Raw genomic sequence first — 14,733 nt, 5'->3', positions numbered from 1 at the left:
TTTGTGAAAGATTGAAATCAGAAATACCAATTTTCTCAATATTGCGAATCGAACCATACAAATTAAAGAGCTGCTTTTTTCTTTCCATTAACTACTGATTTAAATTGGGAAAACACATCTTGCTCGCTTGTTAGGGAGATTGGTCCATGCCAAAAATAATGCTTTTTTCTTGAGGTACAACAAGCTTCAACAAAGACTTCCAAAAATCGGTCAACAGTAAGCTCTGATTTGGCCACAAGTTCATCTGCAGTCAAATATTCCTTTTCATTATTTGTATTCAAACTTTGCGAGAATGGAACTTGGTAATAACATACAACTAGCAATTTCTCTCCAGTGCTCTTCATATATTGGTGACCAATGGCTTGCATGGCTATTCTAACTTTTTCTGATGTGAGGTTTTTCTGATGGTTCTTCCAAGCCCAATAGAATTTGCTCCTTTGCTTCAAGTCAGGAATTGTGTTTGAGCCGTACATGAGCCTATAAACGTCATCCAACTTGGTCATGTATGGATCAAAGCTGTGAAAACGAATTAAAAATGGAATGGGATCTGTGGAGAAAGCATGGTCAAATAATTTAAAACTTCTATTTTCGATTATGTACTTGATTAAATCGTGTTTAACGAGACGAAATACTTCTTCGTGTGCAGTTTGTTTTAGAATGTCATCTTCTGCAGGTTTCTTATCAGAGTTAAAGAGATGTTTTAATCTTCTTGCTTTTCTATAAATGTATTGTTTTTTAAATACTTTGAAGGTTACCAAGCTTTTAGTACAATCATTGTTTGAATAATCACTCGAGATTGACTCAAAGTCTCTATTTTTGAAAATTGATGTGGGTTCTTTTGTGCTTGCAGCTTGATGATGTGGAACAGTATTACTTTGCTCCAGCGCTGTTTGCTCTTGATAGATGCTGTTTTCCAAGAGTAGTAAATGTTCCTTCCATAATTCATAACTGTCCATTAATAAGATCCGATGACTTTCTCTATTCAATAAACACAATTTCATTAGAACCGTTTCCACATCACAAAATGAAACAATCTCACGAGCCATGTCACGGGAAGAGCACCAAACGACATTTTTTTAAAGTCGAACTGTGTGAGACAGTGAGACGAGCTGCACTTGGAACTTGCACAATTTATTTACAAGGCTTTAAAGCTCTCACCGTATACCATAAAACTACTGTAGCATTCTGACAACAACAAACTCCCAGAATAATTTGATCACCAGCAGCAGCCTCCACCATACGAGTCAGTAGAGTTGGGTTCTGTATTGGAGATGTTGACATTGTCAGAGGATTGTGCTTTGTTGCGAACTGGTTCAGTGCTTTCAAGTAGATTACTCGTGTTCAGAATTTGGTAAACAACTTCCTCAAAGGCCTTATCTACGTTCTCTTTTGTTTTTGCGGATGTTTCAATGTAGACCATGTTATTTGATTTTGCAAAATTATGAGCTTGTTCGACAGTGACCTTTCTGTCATCCTTTCGTAACGGAATTAATATGGGTTCAATTAAGTGTTAGTAAATACGTGGGACAGGTATTGATAAACCAACCTTAAGATCAATCTTATTGCCTATTAATAATTTTACCTAAACGACGGAAATGTAAAACATGAATGTAAAGTCATACACAATCCAACATAATTTTTACATACACAATCCTCAAATGTTGAATACAAGTCGCATTCTTTCAACCAATTTTTTAGATTATCAAACGTCTCAGGTCTAGTGACATCATAAACGAGAATAATTCCGTGAGAATTTCCTGTGGTTTAGAATTTTGGTTTTTGAATTTGATTTTTGAATGCATTTAATAATTGCTAGTTATGAAACCTACTGTAATAACTAGAAGTTAGTGTTCCTAGAAATGTTGATGTAAACTCAAACAATTCAATACTGATATTAATACTTACTAAACCGTTCTTGTCCTGCTGTATCAAAGATCTTGTAAGAAATACTGTAATGCGGCAATCTTCATGAAGAATTTACATACTGTCAACTTCACTTTTTTCTTGTTTACAGTCATAAATTTTACTTTACTACAATGTGACAATATCCGATATTGAAAATCTAAAATAAATGTTCATGGTTGTTCTCCATGTGTAAACTTACAAATCAACTCCGATTGTAGGGGATATTTGTTCTTTGAACTCATCTTCCGTGAACTGTGTAATTATACTACTCTATTTTTACCAATTAAATAATTATCAATAATATCCATCGATCATTAATTATCAGGATTTTCGGAATATAGATGACTCACCTTTCCAGTGGCACTGTCGCCAACCATCTATTCCGATCACACAATATCAAGCGATTGTTGAGGTCATCATGATACAAACGATCATCAAAAACAATTAAAGAACAACGACATCATCGTTACTTACAACCAGCTTAAAATTGTGGTCAAAGGCTTTGTTGCTCATTTTTTAAATATTGTTCGAAATAAATAAATTATTCTATCATCATTTCCCTTAATTCCAAAATAGAGCATCTTTGGAATCGAGTCTATCGACCTTTGATCACATTTTGCGCTCACGTTTACCCTTGTAAGAAGACTCCGGGAAACAACCCCATCTTTTATCAGAAAAAAATTCAATTTTACACAAAGACCTCACCATCATCACACAAATGTCCAAAGCACAATCATCAAACAACAGTACTGGCAAGGGATCTACCTCCTTCCGTGCTTTTTCTCTCTTTAAAAACTTTGCAGAATATTTCATTGATGTACCCAAGGAATCTCACTTTTATGAGAGAGGTGTTTTGACCCCAGAGGAATTTGAAAAGGCTGGTGATTTACTCGTTTCCAAATGTCCAACATGGTCATGGAGCGCAGGTGAATCTTCCAAAAGAAAGGATTATCTTCCTGCCGAGAAGCAATTTCTGATCACGAGAAATGTTCCTTGTTTGAGACGTTGCAGCGAATTGATTGAGATGGCAAAGGATGAAGAAGCTGTGGAAGATGGCGAGTGGATTGCTACTCACGTGAATCAAACAAAGGAGAAGGAAGAAATTGGAGAAATTGAGAGTGGATCAGCATTGGCTCAAAATGATCTTGTAGTTCATACGGCCGATGATGAAGAAGATGATGACGAAGAAGCCATTGATATTAATAATTATTCTGATTCGGAACTTGAGGATACTATCAAAGATAAAGGAGCTCTCGAGGCCAACAGCGGAGATGATATTCTCAAGACGAGAACCTATGATTTGAGTATTACCTATGACAAGTATTATCAAACTCCACGAGTTTGGCTTTTTGGATATGATGAACGTGGTGCCAAATTGGAAACTGAAAAAATTCTCGAGGATATTCATGCCGATTACGGAAATAAGACTGTGACAATTGAACAACATCCACATTTGAATACTCAATGGGCCAGTATTCATCCATGCAGACATGCTGAGGTCATGAAAAAGATGGTTGATCGTTTGTCAGGAGGTGGAGATGGTGACAAACAATTTGTGAGAGTTGATTTGTATCTTTTCTTATTCTTGAAATTCATTTCTTCAGTGATACCAACCATTGAATATGATTTCACAACTCAAGTTGATTAAATCAGTTACGTTTCTAACAAATTCCAATTTTTGCAGAATCTAAAGTTCCCAAAGTCAAATTTAAGGTTCATTTCATCGTTTTTAGGTTGTTTTGTTTTATTAAGGATTATTCAATCATTGACTATTCAGCACCTCTGTCCATTCTTTGTGCAATTGTTCGAGCGAATCCAATATTTGTGAAAAATCAGGACGTTCAGTGTCATCATTTGCCCAACATGCTTTCATGATTGAAATAAACGAGTCAATTATTGGGACCAGTGACTCTGGTTTGGTTATTTCAGAGTTTTTCACAGTCTTGTTGCAATGTAAATACCATTCAAGCTTCAAAACATCTTCATCAATGATGGTAGGAGAATTGACATCGAGAATGGTGGAATCAAGATTTGTAGGAGAGGATTGAATTTGAAGAATTGGTCGAGCATGAGGTTGTTGCTGCAGTGAGGGAAGAGTATTCTCCCATGGAATCATTGGTCTCTTGCCATGAATCACATCGTTACCAATGGCAAAAATACTAATCATATCACTGGTGTTGTTGGTCGTGTCACCTGAATTGCCCGATCCAGAATATGAATCTGAAAGATGTGGCGAAGACGAGTCACTATTGGATGATGTCAAGAAAGCAAGGCTCTTCTTCGTGTGGTTCGAAACAGGACACTTTGGAAGATCGCTGTACGGATGAACCATAAAGAATAGTTCATACATGAGAATGGCAAAACTATAAACGTCACACTTGGTGGTATATCTTCTTGACTGTTTCAAAATCTCTGGAGAGGTATATTGAATAGTACCATAACAAACACCTGTCATGGTGAGAGAGGATAGTGGTTTTGAAACACCAAAATCGCAAACTTTTGCAAGTCCTGCTTCATCGAGTAAGACATTTTGTGGTTTCTGTTGTGTTAAAAAGAAAATTAGAGGAAGAGTTGCATTAATTTTCAATTCAAACTTACCAAGTCACGATGAATGATTGGTGGTCTCGTATTATGTAAATAAATTAAAGCTCTACAAATATCTTTGAGTATCTCTAATTTTCTTCCAAATGTAATAATTTCATTCTTTGCCTTCTTTTTGTTATAAATAAGCTTGTCCAAACTACCGCCTTTGACAAATTCAGTGATAATGTACTTGTTGTCTTCGTCAACACTAACACCCATCATCAAGACAACATTTGGATGTCTTAGTCCAATTAAAATACTAGCTTCGTGTTCAAATGTTTCATCGTCGTCACTACCAAATTGATTCGATTTGATTCGTTTGACAGCGACTTCAGTACCTTTCCAAGCTGCTCTAAATATCACACCTCCTGCTCCTTCAGAAACTCTTTCTTTAAATTCTAAATCTTCAATTGGTATAAGATTTGCAGTTTGATGCGTGGTTGTGTCCGTAGATGCATAAAACGACTTGGTATTATGTTCCAATAATTTAGAAAGCATTTCATCTTCTGCTCGTTTCTTTCTTTTCAAAGCCACTGCCTGTCGACGGAACATAAAACCAAATATTGAAAGTGGAATAGCAATGGCAATAATGACAATTAATGAAACAATGATAATGATTGGAACTACCATACATGCGGCCACAGATGTGTTTCTTTCTGTGAAAGTAGGTAAACTCAAAGGACATATCGAACATTGTATGGCGCCTTCAATGTCAGAATAGGTGGAAAATGGACATGTGGTGCACTGATGATCCTTGTTAAGGAAAAAACCTTTTTCACATGCAATGCATGCTGTTGAATTTAGAGAACCTGCAGATGATGTCGTTGAACCTGTTGGGCATGAAAAACAAAATGATGAGCCGCTCATGTTAGAATAGAAACCAATGGGACATAAAAGACAATCACTTTCACTGAAGGAGCCAGATTTTGACAAATACGTTCCAGCAGCACATTTGGTACATGATGCCTGTCCTTTTCTATTGCTGAACGTTCCAGGTGTACAAGGTAGGCAACTACTGGCATTTGAAGAACCAATGTTTTCGTTATAGGTTCCAACGTCACATTCTGTGCATTGTGACGACCCTTCTGCACTTGAATATTGTCCACTTGGACACTAATTTTGTAGAATTTTTAAGCACAACAATGTGTGAAAAGTCAAGAAATGTAAATTACACAAAAAGTCTTCTTACCTTAATGCAATCCAATGCAGTAGAACTTCCTGGATTGGGGTTGTAAAATCCAGCAGGGCACAACGTGCAATTACCATTACCAACTGAGGAAGAGAACGATCCAGGTAGACACTAATTTTACACAACAACACGACACATCATTAGCAAGATTACATGTAATGTAGTGTGTATATCGTTCAAAAAAATTAGTATTCTCAGTTCAACAATTCATCCAAATAAACATACCTTTAAACAGCTCTCTGAGCTATTTTGTCCATAGAGCGGTTGATAATGTCCAGTTGGACACGATTCACAAGCCCATTCTCCAGATTTATCTGAATATTGGCCAGGAGGACAAGGTAAGCAACTGGAAAGCCCATCCTTTGGGGCGTAGGTGCCTGGATCACAACTCAAGCATTCTCGTGCCCCTTTGGTTGGTGCATAAGTTCCAACATCGCACTTAAAGCAAGCAGATTGGCCTTCTTGATCATTAAAGTAGCCAGGATCACAATACAAGCAAGAATTGTTTGATGTCGATGCTTTCAAAGGATTGTACGTTGTGGCAGGACATGCTGTGCAATAGGGAGCTCCTTCCGTGTCGCTGTAATATCCTGGTTCGCATGGCAGACATGTATCATTAGATATTGCTGCAGTGTTAGGACTGAACGTTCCTATTGGACATTGACGACATTCTTCATCTTTGAACATGATGGTGTAAATAGTTGGAAGTGATGGAAGCGTCTTGTTCACAAAGGCGACAACATAGAGTCTGTCCATTTCACTGTAGGCAGAGTAAATGGAGGCATAAACTTCACGACTATCTAAAGGTCGTTCCTTGTACCATCTTTCATGATTTCTGACACAGTACTTTGCGGCAAAGAATCTTGGTTGTTTTTCATTGGGATCTCCAATGTTAGAACCTCCAGGCTATCATGATACCAATATAGATCATTTTCAATAAAAATTATGTTTTGGTATTGATTGTCACTTACCTTAATAACTCCTGTCACGTAGGTATATCCACTAGAATCGACATCAAAGGAAGTGTTGTAAACATTTTGAAAGGTCAGCATGCTCTGCAAAAATCCATTAGAATCTGTTTTGGTCAAGAAAAAGTTTCTATCGTACTGGCTGGTCACAGTGGTGTTTTGGAACGACACAAATGATCCAAACTCTCCAGAAAACAAAATATTACGATTTGGATCAAATTTGAGTACACTACTAAACTCTGAGGTAAAGAACTCATCTGATGTTTTCATATTGTCGTCAGAGCTAGAGTTTGTGGTAATCGATTGAATCCAAAGAACACGTCTATTGCCAGCTAAATCCATAGGGCTAAATTTCAAAATGTAATATGATAATACGGTTGGATCAGTGTTCAAAATTTGCTTATCTTCGAATCTAACGGCGCTTCTGAAAATTCCTGAAATTACAACATTGTCCACAGCATCTGGAAGCACTGAAAAACCTTTGGACATTCCTTCACTTGTTGTCATCCACAAACAAAAGAGTTCAAACGACGACAATTGAAATACGATGGTGTTGACAAGTGAAGATGAGGTAGCAGTACAACCAGAGTCAATCTCCACAGATCCTCTATATCCACCAGTGATAAATATCATGCTACTATCTGCAGAGAGACGTACGGACTCGGGAATGACGTTTCCAAATTCCTTAATATGCGAAATGGTTCCATCAGGCTTAATTTTTATCAATACTCCAATGAATTGAGTTAAGCCAAATACTTGCAATTGCTTCCAACCAACAATCCATGTGTTTGAATAATCGTCGGATGTCACGCTTGTCACAACAATGCCTTCTTGTAATGTGTTATTCTGATCAATAAGAAGAATTGAGGAATATAATTCTGAAGATGCGTTCAATACGCTTCCGAATTTGACAGAAATACCATTGCCTAAAGAATGTAACGTTGGAGAGATGCCATAGCCTGTGTATGATATTTGTCCATGGGCATCAAAGGAAATGTATAAAGATGGTGGAAATCCATAGAGCATGATGGGGCTTACAAATCGATCTGCACTGCTTTGATTATAAAGATAGTTTCCCACACCACAGTGGGTATATCCCTGTACGATTTCAAAGCTACACTGTTCCCCTGTGTAATTGTAAAAACATTTACAAATATCATTTGCAACACAATCTCCGTGAGAGGAACAAACAGAGTCATTGGTAGCATAGAGTCCAAAACATCTTGCAATCTCGCAGTTAGTTCCAGAATAGCCATCATTGCAGACACAATAGTCATGAAATGCACATCTACCATTACCTGAGCATACAGAAGTGTAGTTTTGAGGCACACCAAAGCATATAGGGTATTGACAGGTTTCTCCTGAGAAGGTAGAGAGTGAACAACTGCATGAATTTGGACTGTCGCATCGCCCTCTTCCAGAACAAGCTCTAGAATCATCCTGCGTATAGGGACCACACAAAGGAATAATGCATTCACTTTCACAGGTATCACAGCCTTCAATGATTGTGGATATAAGAGCGTTTGAAAAACCAACAGGATTGATTCTGGCGTTGGAGTCACCAATCACTTGGACACTACCACTAAAAGTGGTGGCTACATAGAATTTTCTAGGATTATAGGTGTCTGTAGTTAAAGTTATGGATTGTGTAGCAATGATAGAGCCCTTTAAAATTGGCTCTCTGTACACCTCTTCAAGAATGAGCTCGTCACTGTTTTGAATGGTATTAATTTTGAATTTTTGTGAAAACAGAGTAACCGAGCTAGGCACACCAAAAGTGATAAAACTATCCCAATCAATGTTTGCAAAAACATTTCCTTTCTTTCCAACTACCACCAAATCTTTGTCTGCATTTAGAGAGGTACGTACTCCAAAATATGGGCTATCATAAATGAGTAGAGCTGAAATAAATGCTCCATCTTGCGTCGAAATTTGAGTAACAACATTGCTAAAGTTTGCAAGTAAAACGTTGATGATGAGCTTTCCATTTAGACAGATAATATCATCAATGGACTTTGCTCCATCAATTCCAATAATGTGATTCCAGCGCAAAACTGGAGCAGAAGGTTGAGAAATGTCATAACTTGCAATGAATACTTTTTGAACAAATCCTACATCTTCCAGAAATGTTTGAACAGTACCTGTTATGTAAATTTCTTGATAATTCGATGATATTTCCATCAAGTTGACGTTCACCGAGTTATACTCAATAGCTAAGGTAGGTTCAATCTTGGTGATAAATACAACAGTTCCATTATTGGGATCTAGCACTCCAAAAAATACCGAACTCTCTTTCTTTGAATCTATAGTGGTCAGAATATCCAGAAATTGAATTTTAGTGTTGAAAACTCCAGTAAAATAAAGTGTAGCATCGTTACCGTAGACAATATCTTTGACGATGACAATGGGAACGCTGCCCATAATTGTAGGTATCGAAATTCTTGGAGGAACAAACAATGGAGGTGGTAGTTCTGCTATCTTATTGACAGTTGGTTGGGCATTAACTTGTGACACACTAAATTGAAATATCATCAAATGTTCATTGGGCTTGTAGTTGTTATCTGCAATAGAAATATAGGGAGCGGGAAGTTCGCCAGCAAATCCCACTCGTCTTAAGCCATGAATAAAGAAATAATCTAGTGTATACAAATAGAATTTGGTATTTCGTGAGACAGAACCAATTTTGATCATCCTTGAGATCTGTGACGATTGAGAATAAATGATCCAAAAGGCTTGGGTTATTCCAGAAGTAATATTAGAGACAACATTGTCTGCCACTAAAGTGTCAGATCCAGATGAGTGACCTATTAAATATCTATGGCTTTCATCAAGAACGAATTTTCTCAAGTCCACTTGCAATGTTGAGATTGTGTTGAACCATTCTCCTGTCTCTTCTTGCGTGGCCCCTCTTATAAAATTCATCTTCGTTGATGAAACAGTTCCATTCCGTATAATCATGGGATGCATAAAATCTTTACTACAATCCACTATCGTCACTTTGTCATCATTCCATTCTTGAGTGTTGTAATTGTAATATATGGTTGTGGCACTCATGAAATCCGTGCAGTAAATAAATAAAATCATTATTAGGATGATCATCACCACCCGCATGTTCGTTAAAAGGAGTTCCATAACATGAGATCCTGATGATGTTATTGTAGATGATGAAGATGCTCTTATCATATTATTATTGGAACAGCTTGGATGGCAGTTGGTTTCGGATAAAGACCGCCCCGATAAAGATGATACTCCAAGTTTCATCTTACCGTTCAAACGATCATGATGATGATTCAAGATCTTGTTGTTATGGACCATCCATGGTTGTTGTGTGTGTTGACACTTGTGCTGTGTGTCTGAGAAGAGCTGCTGCAGCGCACGTTTTGATGAGCAGAGAGAATCATGATGCAGACTTGAAAAAATCTCTCTCTTCATTTTTTGTGAGGATGTGAGCTTTGCTAATGATGAACAGTTTCGCAAGAGCCGAGTTTGCAACCATGGACTGGAGTGGTCCCTTTGAAAGGTTGGGTCATCATTCTGTTGAAGCCAGCTGAAGTAATTTAAGACCACGAGAAGAACAAAGGGTTGGTCAGAGTTAGTTGAATGAAAAAAATGTTATCACCACAACATCAAGCTTTATCTTCTTCCTTCACAACAACCACAGAGGCTTCATTGAGTAGTAGTACATTTGAACCTGTCGGTAATTTATTTGCCCTCAAGGGATTTGAAAAATGTAGATTAACAACAGCAGGAAGACCCATGTATGCTTCCGAACTGAAGGAAATTGAAAATATGATTGTTGTTGGAATTGCTCTGATCGATAATAACGGAAAGGAAATGAAAGATTTTAATCATGTATATTTATCGACACATAGAATATATTTTTTGAGTCATGCGGAATCATCTGGCAATAATGGAGTTTCTTATGATTACGGGCTTTCATGCTCATTATCAATCGTGGAAAGAGTTGAAAAAGAAGGTGGAGGATTATTCCGATCACCAAAAACCAAAATTCTAATCAAGTCCAAAGATGTCACCGGCGAAATAGTAATTTCATTTAGAAAGGGGAAGCGAGACGAGTTTGTGGAATGTATTAACGAGCAATTAAAGAAAAAGAAATGGTTAGAAAGTTTACCAACAGTAAGCTCAACTCCATTGTTTACGACACCAACAATAACGTCGTCTTCGCTTGGATCGATGGTGTCAGCATCTACGGACTCATTAGAAAGTATGAGCAAAAAACCAAAGAATTTTCAAACAAGCACTGCAGGTATTGCAGGTATCATGAAAAGAATTGACGAGGAGAATTTAGAAGAAAGAAAGGAGTTGGATGAAGCCTTTTCAGATCTGAAAAAGCTCATGGAAAAAGCAGAAGATATGGTTAATTTAGCGGAATCATTTAAAAACAAGATTGTACAACGAAATAAGAGCGTAACACATAACAATACGGCAGAAGAAAATGAAGAGGAAAATCAAATGTTAGATTTCTTACTGAACTTGGGTCTGTCTTCCCCAGTCACAAAACAATCCAGTGGAGCTCAATACCATCAACAACTAGCAAGACAACTAGTAGATTTTCTCGACAACATTGTCCAAGAGAGATATGGAGGAGTGATCACATTAACAGATGCCTTTTGTTTATACAACAGAGCCAGAGGAACTGCTTTAATTTCTCCTGAAGACATGCAAATTGCATGTTCTTTATTTGAAAAGCTAAAACTACCAATGAAGTTAAGGACTTTTGAAAGCGGCGTTGTAGTCATTCAATCCTCTCGATACTCGGACACTTTAATGGCCAACAAAATAGAATCATTTATTCGAGAGGGAAGAGAAAAGGATGCCATGTCCTATTGCTATATTACTGCTGTGACGTTGGCAAGATTGCTGAATATAAGCGCAATATTGGCAAAAGAATTACTGTTGTCAGCAGAGGCTGCCAAGAAACTATGTCGTGACGAAAATGAGGAGGGTATTCGATTTTATTTAGTCTCTGATGTTTTTGATCCTTTTGTTAATTATTAATGGTAATAATTATTAAAGTTAAGTCTCGTTCTCAAATCATCCACTACAATGCAAGCCATTTGTTAAACAAAATACAAAATTGTGCTTCATTTCGACAACTTACAGTGTTCATGAATGCCCCTAGAAAGGATGCTGTTAATGATGGTAAGCAACATTTTGAAACTTTTCTTGAACTCGTCCTCCATTTCAAGTAACTCTGATAAAAATATATCTTCTCTTTGTGTTTCCTTAAAGTTATTCAATTTTGTGCGAAGTGTTATGCAAATTTGCACAACTTTGAAAATGTGATTTTTCACAAATTGTGCTTTTTTGAGGAGAAATCGATCCTTAATCTTATTCATATAGTCCTGGTGATAATTTCGTAAATCATCAAGATCTTGTGACGATAGAACATTGTCACATAATTCATTCCACAAAGTATGTAATATTCTATTCATCATATAATACTGAACAGCGCTTATGAAATGTTTCAACTGGTTTAAGAGGCTATAAAATTTGAGATAGGCATTTCCTCTATGCACAAAGGCGTCGGTTTTCAAGCTCATGATTTCCAATACTTTGAAAATCGTTAGTTGACTAAATATTTTTAACCATTAACATACCTTGTTTTGCTTGTTTAAGTTTAAGATTAAAAATCAACACTTCATTGTAGTGCTGAACATGTTCTGTAGAGATAATAACGTTGAGAGGCCACTCTAATTCAAAGTTAAATACTAGCCCATCAAAAAAGTTTCCATCTTCGATCTTGATCTTGGTGTCATCGAAGATCACAGATATTTTATCTTCTAAAGTAAGAGATGAAAATACGTCGGTAGTATAAAAAGAGGTAGAATTGTTAGTTGCAAAAGAGTATCGTCTTGGATATTCTACTCCAAGACGCAAAGTATCTCTCAATATCATTTGGATGTCAAATGTGGTAATACCGCGAAAATCGAATGCAATGAATCGATCAGAAAGATGAAACAACTGCGTTGAAAAGTAGTCCATAATGTCACCTGCTTCCATTAGAAAAATAGCTCGAATAGCTGTGAGATGGTCAATGAGCTTCGATCTATAAACTATCAAATTGCACAAGTAGGGAGCTATGCGTGAATATTGTTCCTTAATATTCTTAAAAAGACCTAACTCAAAATTAATTTCAATAGGCTGTTCAAGTATCTTGCTTGAAGACATGTAATGATTGTCTGACACGCACTGAAAGTCAATCACTTCTGATAAACTCTTTTTCTTCAGCAAATTGAAAATATTGCTTGTTTGATCGTCTGACCTAAAGGGGTCTGTGGCGAGTGAGAAGAATGATTTATCCTTGTTATCGGTTGGATCTGAAATAGTATTGCTGTACAAGTCTTCAGTTTCTAAGAGGGATAACATTCGTTTTTTTTTTGGAGGTGATCTCATAAAATGGATTGAACCAATTGGAATAGATTCAGAACAAATAGAAATTGGAGATGATAGCTCTACAGTGTTAGAATTTTCGTTGGTGTTATCTTTTCTTGGTTTATGGATTGATCGTAACAGTGTCAGTGCTTTTGGAGATGTTTCCGTTTTAAAAGTCTCACATGCATGAAAATTTTCATGGTTTACATCACCATTTCTAGAATCCAAATCCAAGGCTGTTTCTAATAGTCTATAGAGAGAAGGTTTTTCTTTATCCAACATGTAGTCACCTATGGAGCTTGTGTCCAAAGTAATTTCGTGCTTGGTTTCAATGTCTTTCATCAAGATAATGGATTTTCCAATACTAATAATTTTATCCTTGGTGTTGGAAAAAATGTTTGGAATTTTGGATTGAATAAATCCTTCAGTCCAAAATAAAGGTGTTTCAACATTCAAATTGTCGTTTTTCGAGAGCATAAATTCTTGGAATTTGTCTTGAATAATTCCTTCGAATATCCAAGAATCCATTATTCCCAGGTAAGATTTAAGCATGGACATCAGTAGTCGATAAACCAAATCATATTCGTCATTGGTGTTGGTATGCATGTACTGTAGATGTGTGATTTTTTCGTAGAAGGAGGAAATAATATCTGATATTGCATCTCTTTGAGACATTACATTGTCAATGATATAATCAATTTGATGGTCTAATTTTTTAAGTATGTAAACTTTTTGTTCAGTTCTAAACAAAAGCGTGCGTAAACTTAGCAATGTCAATGATTGCAAGTTGTCCTTCATATTTCCTAATTGATTTTGTCGCTCCATCTCTGAAAGTTCGCTTCTGATTTCTAAAATAACTTCCAGTAGAGTTGAGTAATATGATTGAAGTATTATACTTTTTACCGAGTGTATATTTCGAATACACTTGACATTAATGGATTCTAAATCATTGGAAATTTGTATGAAAAATTTTAAAACTGTATGAAGTAAAGTACGTGATATAAAAGAAACGGAAATATTGGGATGGGATAGTTCAAAAGATCCATGATTGTTGATTTTGAATATAGACCCTTCATGACCCCTGAGCATTGAAAATATCTCTCTGATTAAATCATGTTGTTTTACCATGTGGTTGCAAGGAGTCACGACTCTATAATTTCCAAGAGGAGGTGTTTGTGATATTTTGTATATTGTGTAGTGTTCAAATAGTTGCTGATGTGGGAAGTGAGTAAAAGGGACATGAACAGTTATTAACTTGTTAGGATCAAAATTGAGAGAATAAAACAATTCTTTTTTGGCAAGGGGTATTGATTGAACGTTATTGATACATTCTGTGTCATGGTGATCATTTTCATCACCAAAAAGCGAGCTATAATATTTTGTGTCATCAATATTATGATCATGTAATGTTTCTCCTTCGTCTATTGTTCCAAAAAAACCCGAAATATTGGTTGATGATCCAGATATGAATTGATCTTCAATGTTCCGAAATGGGAATTTCTGTTTGGCGTTTTGATTTTTAAATTGTATTTCCGTTGATTCTCTTTCTTCGGCAGTGTCGTTCTCTTCCGACCAATCACTCAATTCATCATCAGATTTGCTATCAGCAAACGATTTCTTGTATTCTTCAAGCAAATCATCATCCCATGCCACCTGTGTCATCGTTTAGGGGGGAATTTTTTTGTTGGCCAA

The 14,733-nt window shown here is 36.5% G+C and overlaps 5 protein-coding genes across 5 annotated transcripts; 2 read left to right on the top strand and 3 right to left on the bottom strand.

The window, feature by feature from the left end:
* Nucleotides 1–62: 62 nt before the first annotated feature.
* Nucleotides 63–956, bottom strand: C9374_003639 (uncharacterized protein; the record flags this gene model as incomplete). Its single annotated transcript, XM_044693189.1, has 1 exon — nt 63–956. One exon carries the CDS (start codon nt 954–956, stop codon nt 63–65), a length of 894 nt encoding a protein of 297 aa, XP_044555769.1.
* Nucleotides 957–2,623: 1,667 nt separating this feature from the next.
* On the top strand, nt 2,624–3,553 carry C9374_003638 (uncharacterized protein; the record flags this gene model as incomplete). The annotated part of the gene is made up of 1 exon (XM_044693188.1): nt 2,624–3,553. The coding sequence occupies one exon, from the start codon at nt 2,624–2,626 to the stop codon at nt 3,551–3,553; it is 930 nt and encodes a 309-aa protein (XP_044555768.1).
* A 114-nt stretch (nt 3,554–3,667) lies between these two features.
* On the bottom strand, nt 3,668–9,699 carry C9374_003637 (uncharacterized protein; the record flags this gene model as incomplete). Its single annotated transcript, XM_044693187.1, has 5 exons — nt 3,668–4,444; nt 4,504–5,601; nt 5,678–5,788; nt 5,903–6,583; nt 6,649–9,699. The coding sequence occupies 5 exons, from the start codon at nt 9,697–9,699 to the stop codon at nt 3,668–3,670; spliced, it is 5,718 nt and encodes a 1,905-aa protein (XP_044555767.1).
* A 555-nt stretch (nt 9,700–10,254) lies between these two features.
* Nucleotides 10,255–11,664, top strand: C9374_003636 (uncharacterized protein; the record flags this gene model as incomplete). Its single annotated transcript, XM_044693186.1, has 1 exon — nt 10,255–11,664. The coding sequence occupies one exon, from the start codon at nt 10,255–10,257 to the stop codon at nt 11,662–11,664; it is 1,410 nt and encodes a 469-aa protein (XP_044555766.1).
* An 86-nt stretch (nt 11,665–11,750) lies between these two features.
* C9374_003635 (uncharacterized protein) lies at nt 11,751–14,703 on the bottom strand (the record flags this gene model as incomplete). The annotated part of the gene is made up of 2 exons (XM_044693185.1): nt 11,751–12,220; nt 12,267–14,703. The coding sequence occupies 2 exons, from the start codon at nt 14,701–14,703 to the stop codon at nt 11,751–11,753; spliced, it is 2,907 nt and encodes a 968-aa protein (XP_044555765.1).
* Between the last annotated feature and the right edge of the window lie 30 nt (nt 14,704–14,733).

The sequence above is a fragment of the Naegleria lovaniensis genome (genome assembly GCF_003324165.1).
Source record: "Naegleria lovaniensis strain ATCC 30569 chromosome Unknown tig001, whole genome shotgun sequence".
Taxonomy (NCBI): domain Eukaryota; phylum Heterolobosea; class Eutetramitea; order Acrasida; family Naegleriidae; genus Naegleria; species Naegleria lovaniensis.
Note: the sequence above shows the minus strand (reverse complement) of the source record. Positions and strands in the feature narration are given on the sequence as shown.